The sequence below is a fragment of the Musa acuminata genome, chromosome BXJ3-8, assembly GCF_036884655.1.
Source record: "Musa acuminata AAA Group cultivar baxijiao chromosome BXJ3-8, Cavendish_Baxijiao_AAA, whole genome shotgun sequence".
Taxonomy (NCBI): domain Eukaryota; kingdom Viridiplantae; phylum Streptophyta; class Magnoliopsida; order Zingiberales; family Musaceae; genus Musa; species Musa acuminata.
The window spans coordinates 8,869,171-8,878,972 of NC_088356.1; the positions used below are offsets into that span (position 1 = coordinate 8,869,171).

General features: G+C 41.9%; 2 protein-coding genes across 3 annotated transcripts; one reads left to right on the plus strand and one right to left on the minus strand.

Moving 5' to 3' along the window:
* Nucleotides 1-364: 364 nt before the first annotated feature.
* On the minus strand, nt 365-6,222 carry LOC103974867 (uncharacterized). 2 transcript variants are annotated; one of them, XM_065161279.1, is made up of 8 exons: nt 5,955-6,222; nt 5,815-5,864; nt 5,656-5,737; nt 4,340-4,390; nt 4,078-4,178; nt 1,169-1,322; nt 871-1,059; nt 365-717 (listed from the first exon to the last, which is right to left on the minus strand). In XM_065161279.1, the coding sequence occupies exons 1-8, from the start codon at nt 6,111-6,113 to the stop codon at nt 598-600; spliced, it is 906 nt and encodes a 301-aa protein (XP_065017351.1). In that variant the 5' UTR covers nt 6,114-6,222; the 3' UTR covers nt 365-597. The 2 variants fall into 2 exon arrangements, with proteins under 2 accessions (XP_065017351.1, XP_009388045.1); XM_009389770.3 differs by having other exon boundaries at nt 5,815-5,888.
* Nucleotides 6,223-8,077: 1,855 nt separating this feature from the next.
* Nucleotides 8,078-8,913, plus strand: LOC135645322 (transcription repressor OFP13-like). Its single transcript, XM_065163592.1, has one exon. It carries the CDS (start codon nt 8,112-8,114, stop codon nt 8,832-8,834), a length of 723 nt encoding a protein of 240 aa, XP_065019664.1. The 5' UTR covers nt 8,078-8,111; the 3' UTR covers nt 8,835-8,913.
* The last annotated feature ends 889 nt before the right edge of the window (nt 8,914-9,802 follow it).

Below are 9,802 nucleotides of genomic sequence, written 5' to 3' on the forward strand. Positions count from 1 at the left end.
ATAATAAAATATTATCAGTTCAAACCAAAATTGGCCTTGGACGATTCTGAAGCCATGGTTAGGACAATTAGATTGGACAAAGTCGTGATCAGAGCTACTAGATTGTGGACTGTTTTGATTGCCACTAATTGTGGACTGTTTTAATGTAATTTCTCTCTCTCTCTCTCTCTCTCTCTCTCTCTCTTTCTAGTAGAAGCCGATTCATTTTCCCCCAAAAGAAAATCCATTAAGATTTCAGCATCACACTAAACTAAATTTGCAGGAACATATAGACAAATTTTCCTTTAAAATCTTTCCACCACCATGAAGCATCAGAAGAACCCACACGATGAACCATGTCTTCCGTGTATCGCTTGCTGTCCCATGCAAAACTGCCCGTGATTCAATTGTAATCAAATAATTCTTGAAGGAAAACACTGATGGTTTTTGGTTTTTTTTACACCAACAAACAAAAAAAAAACGTCACCCATCCAGATCGTTGATCCGTGTCATGAGCAGTAATATAGGCATAGTACTTTTAACAATGGAAGTAGCTGTAGCTTAAAGTTCATGTGATATGTAGACATACCAGACCGTGCTGTTACATAGAAACAGACCTTAGCCATCAGAATTAACTTTTGAACCAGGATAAGAGAACAAGCGAGTAGCGTTTTGGAAACTCAGCTCAGCGAGCTCCTCCTCGGGCATTTCAAGTAGTGTTGCAACATATTTCAACACCTGAAAAATCATGTCATCATTCTTACCGTATTTTAGACAGTGACTAAGTTGGGTTCAGGATTGTAGAGGTTAAATCAACTAAAAAAGGGGCAATGTTGCTCCTTTTATGTATGACATTTGTAATCTTCGGTGAAATATATATAACAAACTTACACGATGAATGTTGGCAGGATGATTTAGTCCTTCCTTCGACAGACTTGTTGCCTCTGCAGCTGAATCTCCAAACTGGTTTTCTGTCTCTGCTGTGGAAGCAACATCTGGAAATGGAAACGAAGAACTCGTCTTCACTGATAGCAATCCATCAGGGGCATCTGTCTCAATCAAAATTCTGTCTTTGGGTACCTAGACAACAACTCTGGGGTCAAATTAAGTGACTATCGAAAATATTCCGAAATCAGTAAAAAGTTTTTTCTCCCTCAGTACTTGCATAATAACACACGTTAATACCAACCGATTTAAGCATCTTCTTTGCTTTCTCCGGCTTCATGGATGTGAGATGCCCAGAAAATGAAAAGTACGATCCCAACTTTGCCAAGCCAGGGACCAACTCAGCAGATCCGATATATGAATGCAAAATAACACCTGCTGGGAAAGGCCCCGTGGATCTGGTCATGAAAAATAGTAATAAAATTGAGTTGTTACCAGATTCATCAAGGTACAGAATGATGTGGATCAAACAACTAAGTTACTTCACTCCTGTTGCAGCCACCATTGGCAAGACAAGCTCCACATTCAATTAACAGAGATACTTTTGATGCATCACATTTTTAAAAACAACAATTACAAAATATTAAAAACCATTTTTTCTCAGAGTAAATTCTTTCAAAGTCTATCACAAAGAAGCCAGAAACTTTATTTGATGAAATCCCAAGGTTCATTGTCTGCAGCCTTACCATCACGAGATCAAGGTATAAATTCAACAGTGGATGAATAAACTAAATAAGCAGGTAGCACTACTGACACTTTGGATTCATGTTCATCCATAATTTTACATTTAACAATCAGATTATCTGAATGGTCATCAATTGTACTACCTGAAAAGAACTTCTGCACATAATTAAGAATCCAGCATAAACAGTTAGTCTCTGAGCAAACAGATCAGCTCAGTACCATGGACTGACATTAAGTACACACACACACACCAGCTTCTCCTTGTCTCTTGCAACAAGAAGTTTGGATGCTTCAAGCAAATTGTGTTGATAGAAGGAAAACCAACATAATAAAAAAGTATCAATGTAAAGAAACTGTGAGAAAAATAGGACAGCAAATGAAGATAACACAAAAATAACATAGCTAAATATTGCATACTATCTAACCTTATTCGTATGTTGGAAGAAATGACATTTAGCATCAGCATAGTTCACTAAGACTTCTTCAATGAAACATTTAACATTTGAAAGAAAATAAGTGCTTTGAAATATATTGACCAGTCGTATTATCACGAACTTTAATGGAATTGCCTAAGTCGTGAGACACCCTTGCGGCAGTTTCACGGACTTAGCTGGAATTGCTTAAGTCGTGAGGTACCCTCGCGCTAATGTTACGGACTTAGCTGAGATTGCCTAAGTCGTGAGGCACTCTTGCGAAAATGTCACAGACTTAGCTGGGATTGCCGAAGTCGTGAGGCACCCTTACATTATCCGTCCGCAAAGGATCAACCTAGTTGCAACTTCAGTTAGGTCCCGAAAGACCTACAAAAGAGCAAATCGATTAATTCCAAAGCAAGCAGCGGACAAGTTCGGACGTCTTGCAAAGATGTCAACTTTTCAAGCAATTCAATAAACACTCGGTGTGCAAGAGAGAAAAGAGAAAACAAGGACTTTAGATGGCAAACGAACAGTTGCAAATCCGCAAATGGCCACTCATCGAGTGTCGGCCGTGATGGCAAGTTCCCATAGGCTTAACGTACGAACTAGTGAAATCCAATCTATGCCCAACACTACCCCAAACCCCTATCCAGCCCAGTGCCACCTGGGGAGTTCTAGGGTGTTGAAATGGTTGACGTTTTGCACTGCACCACAGTCTGCAGAAAACAAGTTGTGGCATGCAAAAAAGGGGCCATTTTGGGGCTCTCCATTCTAGTGAGTGATCACTCCATAGCGCTGCGATCTGTTCCTACTCATAGTTTTCAAGCAAAAACACACAAAACCAAGGCAAAACACGCTGCCAAACATATGTACAAGCAAACCAAAGTGGCAAACGGTTTGTTGATAAAGATGTTGCGAGTGTGCGACAAATGTTCGTGATATTTTCCCCCACTTAAACTGTTGACGCCCTTGTCAATACTTACTGGTAGGCTTTGATGACTGCTTCTTTGTATCACAAAGCATCTTCAGGCTTCCAACTGGCTTTTGTTTGCGAAAGCTTTCGCCACATCATCAAGAACTCGATCTACTTTGCTTCGTTCGGTAGCTTTATCTTGTGATCCGTTAAAATGGTTTTAACTCGCTTTTCATAGAAGGCTCTAGTGGGGGGTAGCCGAGTTGGAACGCATCGAGAAATATCTTATGAGTCTGAGTGGTGGACTCTCAAGTTGCTTGCGTGGAAAAGATTATGAATTTTGAGTCATGCCGATAGCTGCAACTTGTAAGAGACATTGTCTATCCTGCTAATAATTGAGAAATGTCCTTTGTACTTAGGCACCAATCCCTTGTGCACTTTATGCCTAAAGAGCTTAAGTGATGTTGGTTGAAGCTTCACCAATACCAAGTCACCAACTTTAAACTCCTGTGGTCGCCTTCTCAAGTCTGCCCACTTCTTTATCTTTTTAGTTACCTTCTCCGAGTAAGCCCCACAATATCTACATTTTGGTGTCATTACTTTGCAAAGTGATATACTGACGAACTACTCTTAATATAACCAATTGCCAATGTGTGAGAAGTCGACGACTATTGTCTCGTAATAATCTCGAAGGGGCTCTTATTGGATGTAGAATTTTACAGTAAGTTATAGGAGAATTAGGCTACGTCTAATAACTTCACCCGATCCCGTTGGTTGGCACTCACGTAATGCCGAAGGTATTGCTCAATAATAACACACAAAGTACAAAGTTCTCTAGAGCTAGGATCGTTACCCGTCACAACAAATTGAAGCACTTAATGCTTCGACATCCTTATGACCACCTAGAAATTATGACAAAATTCTGAAAGTAACAGATATTCTTATGTTGTAAAACTATAAGAGTAGTCATGTGGGAAAAATGTAAAAAAGGCAAACAAGAACATTATAGGATTTTTTTTTCTTGGACCAACTTCTTGATGTTTTCATGTTCCAGACAAGCAACTTATTACACTTACTTTCAAGAAACAGAAAAACTTAAAATCAGTTTCTTAATTGCCGAGTACTAAATTAAAGCCTTACAACATGATTTCTAGAAGATCCCCAAAAGCACGCAAGCAATGGACAGAAACAGGTTTCTCTAAGACTTTGGCGAGTTCAAGTTGCTGCCGGAAAACATCCACCTAAAAGAAAAACAAAGTTCAATGACAGTTGCATTGAGACGACAACAAAAGGCTAGTTGCAGAGTCAGGGAATGCAAGTAACTAGATGAAACAAGACAACAAAATGTCAAAGATAAGCATTAAAATCAAATTAGTCTATTAAAAGTTAAAATGGGCTTCACCTGTTCTCCAAAATCAATATTCTTGGCATGGGCACCTTTATCTAGACCAATCTGCATATGTTTAAGCACAAGTTAATATTAGATACATGTACAAGACATAACCATTCAACCAAAAGGATAATGCATTTCCCTTCACTTCTTTTTTTTTTTCTGAGGGTCAAGAAGATGGGAAGAAACGACAATGTTTCACTGAACCTGAGTTTTACCATTCAAGAAAATTTGAAACACTAACCCATGTAGATGTCAAATGTACAATGCTCCCAACCCTACAGGTTTCAGAGGTTAAAACTATGCAACAACACCTAGTATGCATGATCCAAAATCATGACAACATATTACTATCAAACAAACTTTATTTCAAACAAATGTATTCTGTATGTAAAAGATGGGAATAGGCATACTCAGTCATGAAACATCCTATATCATCCAAAAGAATCAGCATAACTCATATATATATATATATATATATATATATATATTAACATACACTACCGATAAATCAAGATTAGTGATCGTTAGAAAGCAAATTAGAAGGCTTTGGATAATCATCTTTGTGTAATTTCAACAACAAATACACTAGACTTATTCTGCTTTCTGGACCTTTTCCATTTTTTAAAATATACTACTACCATTACATCCAACTGGTACGTAGATCTTGAAGGACCATCAATGAAGATAGGATTATTCAAAGTCAACCGATTTTGTACGTTAGCCTTTGTCTGTACCTAATCCAACATTGCACTTGTAATGATTCAATTTTTGTTACACGGCTCATGCCATAGATGTGCCTCTGACACAAATCAACTCAACATGAACTCTGTTGCAAACCAACAAAATGTTGACACACCTTCAGCACGGCATGACTGCATAATCGTACCATGTTAATACAGTATGCTACGGCTAGCATAAAACAAGATTCAAATCTATGACAGCTTATTTTCAAATAAAAGAAGTAATCAAAATAAAATTCTGATAAATAACACTTTCCCTTTACATCTTTATTTTTTCACATTATTACAAGGAGGCCAGTTCGAAGTGCTTCTGTTCAATGAACATGCAATCCTCGTGTATGAAACTAAAACACAGATTGGGTCCAAGTCAGTAACAATCATTGGCTACTTTAAGACCTTAGTTAATATATGCCATGCTCATCATTCATCAATACGGAAATTAAGGATATTTGAAAAGAACGTAATGCTATAACTAACCAAGAAAGAACTAGATTAACATAATCTAGATAAAAATGAATCATATTAATCAAGATACATCTAAATCATGGACAATACAAGAACAAAAGAGGAAGAAGCGAACGCAACCTCGCCAACCGCGGCCCCCGGTGTCTCAGCGAGGAATTCCCTCAACGATTTGAACCAGTTTGGGGATCGCTCGTTAACGTACCTGCTCGACACACAAACTTGAAATCGGTCATCCGAAACCCGTTCGAGAATACAGGCAGGGGAACGGACAGTTCTCACCAGGGATGAAGACCAAAGCACGGAATTATGCTAGGGTACTCGTCCCCCATCTGCTTGACGATATGCCAATCCATCTAAAAGGAGAAAAGAAAGAAAGAAGGTAGAAGGATCGATCAAGAAAGAAGCTGCAGAATCCCAACCTCGGAGACGCCATTGACGACAAAGCGTTGAACGCCGGAGTCGAGGGCGGTGCGGATGAGTTGGGGCGCGACGGAGGCAATCCTCCGATCTTGGAGGTGGCAGTGGGCGTCGAAGATCTTGACCACTCCCGCCTGGCGAGCGACGCCGACGCCGCTCATTCTCTTGCCGATCTCTAGTGAGACGAGTCAACGTTACCTCGACCAAGCGTTCGGCGAGAAGGGAAGGTTCTTGACGACTAACGGATCTCGAGGGGTGTCTTAACGGAGAGGCAAAGAGGAAGAAAGGCCAAAAGGCCCATAAACTATCTTCGGAGGGGACAAATCCGTCCAAATGCTACGGGCTGTTTCAAGCAGGCCCTTCAGACGTAGGCCGTTCAATTGGGCGGAAGTCACCACTTCAGCAAACAGTACCAAACTTGAACTTGTTGAGATCGTTATTTATTATTGGCGGTGTAGGTGTAGCAGAAGCCCAAGCTTTTTAGAGAGAGTGAGTTCAAGTAGGGGAAGCCAACAAGGCTGCAGGTCTTGCATCATTAGAACTGTTGTACTAGGCAACTGAGTATATATCAGAAAATTCACGTGTACACTGGATGACTCGCTTCGTCACTGCACACTAGCAGGTCATGGGAACTCCCATCTCGAAAGAGAGATGGATGTATACGCTGTGCAGTATCTCCAGGTTGGATTCGTGGACTCCTCGGTCGGCAAGCCAAATCAGATCTTAAACTACTGCTATGGTCTGTCCCCCCTTCGTCCGCTTACAGAACCACCGAGGGAGAAGAGGAGAAGCGGCCAAATGTTAAGCAGGAGCATGCATACCGATACAGACGCTGAAGTGAACGGTAAGGCAAGCTGCAGCCACTGCTTTAATCACCGGCGTTGGGGACCGTGCTCGTCAACTTCTCTCAGGAGAATCCATGATCCAAGGGGGAGGTGAGAGAGGGAGAAGAACCAGAAGACGACGGTGGAACCAACTGAATCCAGGGAACCATTCATTAAGCTTAGAGGATTTAGCTTGTGAGACCAGCGTTCCCTAAAAGAACCACACTGATGCAGATGTAGGAGTCCTACAGAGATGAATGGATCATATGTTTTCATGTTGATCCTACAGCTTCTGCTCGGACTAGTCATCCAAGTGTCTTTGCTTGTTCCTTAAGATTGGGTTTCATGAGCATCTCCAATTTTAGACCGTCCACTGCTGCTGGATCCAAAGCAAAAACACCAAGTTGCACCCTGACAAGAGAACAACATGATTGACTCGCAGCAGTCTTGATTTGTCCATCTCTGCAGAACAATCTGCAGAATCCAATAAGAATTTAGTAATTCTATGTATTCGTAGATCTGGTTTTAAATAAAAGCTGCCAGTCCGGTAAAGACGATGATAAATACTGTTCACAAAAGGACAACTACAACTTTGCTCGGAATTGGTACGCAAATATAACTACAAGACAAACCCTTAATCATGTCAATACACATCACTCTGCACACAGAGAAGATGCTTTGCAGGCAGTCTTTGGAACGCAATAGGCGAAAGAAAATTACATGCACTACCATCTAAATCCTTCGGGAACATCCTTAACATGATGTGTTGCCCGTAGCACATAATCTGTTCTTGACATACTCATTATCTTGATACGTATTCTTAGACCGAACGCTCGTTCTGTACCATAATAGTTCCCATCGGATGATCATCAGTGATTCCATCAACATGTACACTATGGTTTGTGTGTTTTCATGTCCCTGTCTCCATGCATGCGTGCATATATGTATGTCTTAGCAACTACGTACAAACCAACTATGATTTCTTTATTATTTTGTAGATGATCTTGTTTAGTGTTGTTTGTCTCTTCTCACCAAAGCAGTACTGTTCCTTATAGTGTTCAAACTGGTAGCGACGTCTTTAGCAAAGCAATACAGCAAAGAATTATCTCTTTAATTTATGTTGTTTCTCTTTCCATGTTAATTGAAGAGGTACTTCTCTTTCTCTGAGGAGGTAAACATCACTTTAAATTGCTTAAAATACATAATGCATAATTCTCAGCGTACTAATTAATACTAGTCTATATATTTGTCTATTTCTCACTCCTCTCTCGCACTTCCCTGTTTTGTTCTCTGTCCGATTCGCTCTCTGCATCCTCAGAGGGAGGAGAAGGGTGTATGGAGAAGCTGAAGTCTTCCTTGAAGTCACTCCAAGGAGCCATCACCAACATAAAGCCCAGTCCAACATGCATCCAAGAACCTAAAACCCAGTCCTTCAGAGAAGTAGGCATCCACTCCAGCTTCTGTCGCCTGTATTGTGACTTTGCAGCCGCCTCAGCTTCCTCCTCTGATCATCTCAAGCTCAACCATCAGCCACCTATCGGTATACTTGTCCTTCAACCCGACGAGGAAAACGTCTGTAGCGACGCCCCAACCATGTCCTCCTCTTCCTCCACCTCCCCCACCCGAAGCACCCGAGAGAACGACGACGTGGATAACCTCCCGTTGGGGCCGATAAGCTCCAAGAGGTTCTTCTTCTCCCCGCGAACCACCAACTGCATCATGGAGGAGGCCAAGCCGGGCACAGGTGTACGACAGTTGGCGGACACGAAGAGCCGAAACGATTCCTTCTGCGATGGAAGCATGACGGTTACGATGGACTCGCAGGACCCCTACTGCGACTTCAGGGCGTCGATGGAGGAGATGGTGGCGGCGCACGAGCTGTGGGACTGGCGTTGCCTTCAGGAACTGTTACATTGCTACCTGAGGTTGAACGAGGAGAAGCAGCACAAGGTCATCGTGCTGGCGTTCATGGATCTGCTAATGCAACCCATGTCCCGAACCAAGGAAGGCCACCCTTCTGCTCCTCGCCATCTTACTTGGTACCCCGGTGAGATGTAAAGCTACCAATCAATATGGTAAGATGTGACTATTATCAAGCACTCTGTGGTTTTCCTTTTCTTGGTGGAAGGGATTTTGCTTCAGGTGACTGCACTCAGAGGAGATAGGTTTCTAGTTAGTGGTTGGTAGCTGTATCTCCTTGCTGCTGGCTTAAGAAAGCTATTTGCTGCACTCTGTTGCTTCTTTGTATAGTTCTTTACCTATGTAAATGTCATCTATCTCGCCATGGTTTACTTGCTCTGAAAGGTCCATCAGTAGTCTCGGGTGGACGCCAGTAAACAGCTTCCGGATGAAGGTGGTCCTGCGGGAGTGATGAGGGAGTCTGGCGGCCTGCTGTACTTGATGCTCAATCCCATTGATTTCACGCTTCCGGCATGCATGGAATTTTCCTTTTACCCAAAACTCCATTGTGTGCATGTGTGCTTCGCTTAGTATTGTAGGGGGGAGGGGAGGAGGGGAGGGAATTATACCCGATCGTATCTGTTATTGCCTTGCTTTTACCCAAAACTACCATGTGCTTCGCTTGGTAGTTTTCCTTTTACCCAAAACTACCATGTGCTCCGCTTAGTATTGAAGCCTCACGCAATTATACCCGATCGTATCTGTTATTGCCTTGTCGTTGTTGACTGAGGAGTTACCACAGTTTGATTCTGTTGTGAAGGCTCAAGCTCATCTTGTTTCGTTCACATGGTACTCACGAGAGGTGGCTGAAGTGGGGGAAAAGTCCGGGTAAAGCAATAATGAGGTATTGCTTGTTCACTTGAGATGGATTCCGCATCGGACCGAGGAAATATAGGTTTGCTCGGGATTATGCGAATGAGCTGATGCGTGTCTTGGCTTCGTCAGGATCCCTACACAAGTGGTGGGGGTTCCTAACTCGATCTTTTGATGATTAAATTAGTTTCTAAAAAGAGTGAAAACAATAGTGCCTCCCCTTTCTTTAGCCTTAGGGATCGATTTTTATACCT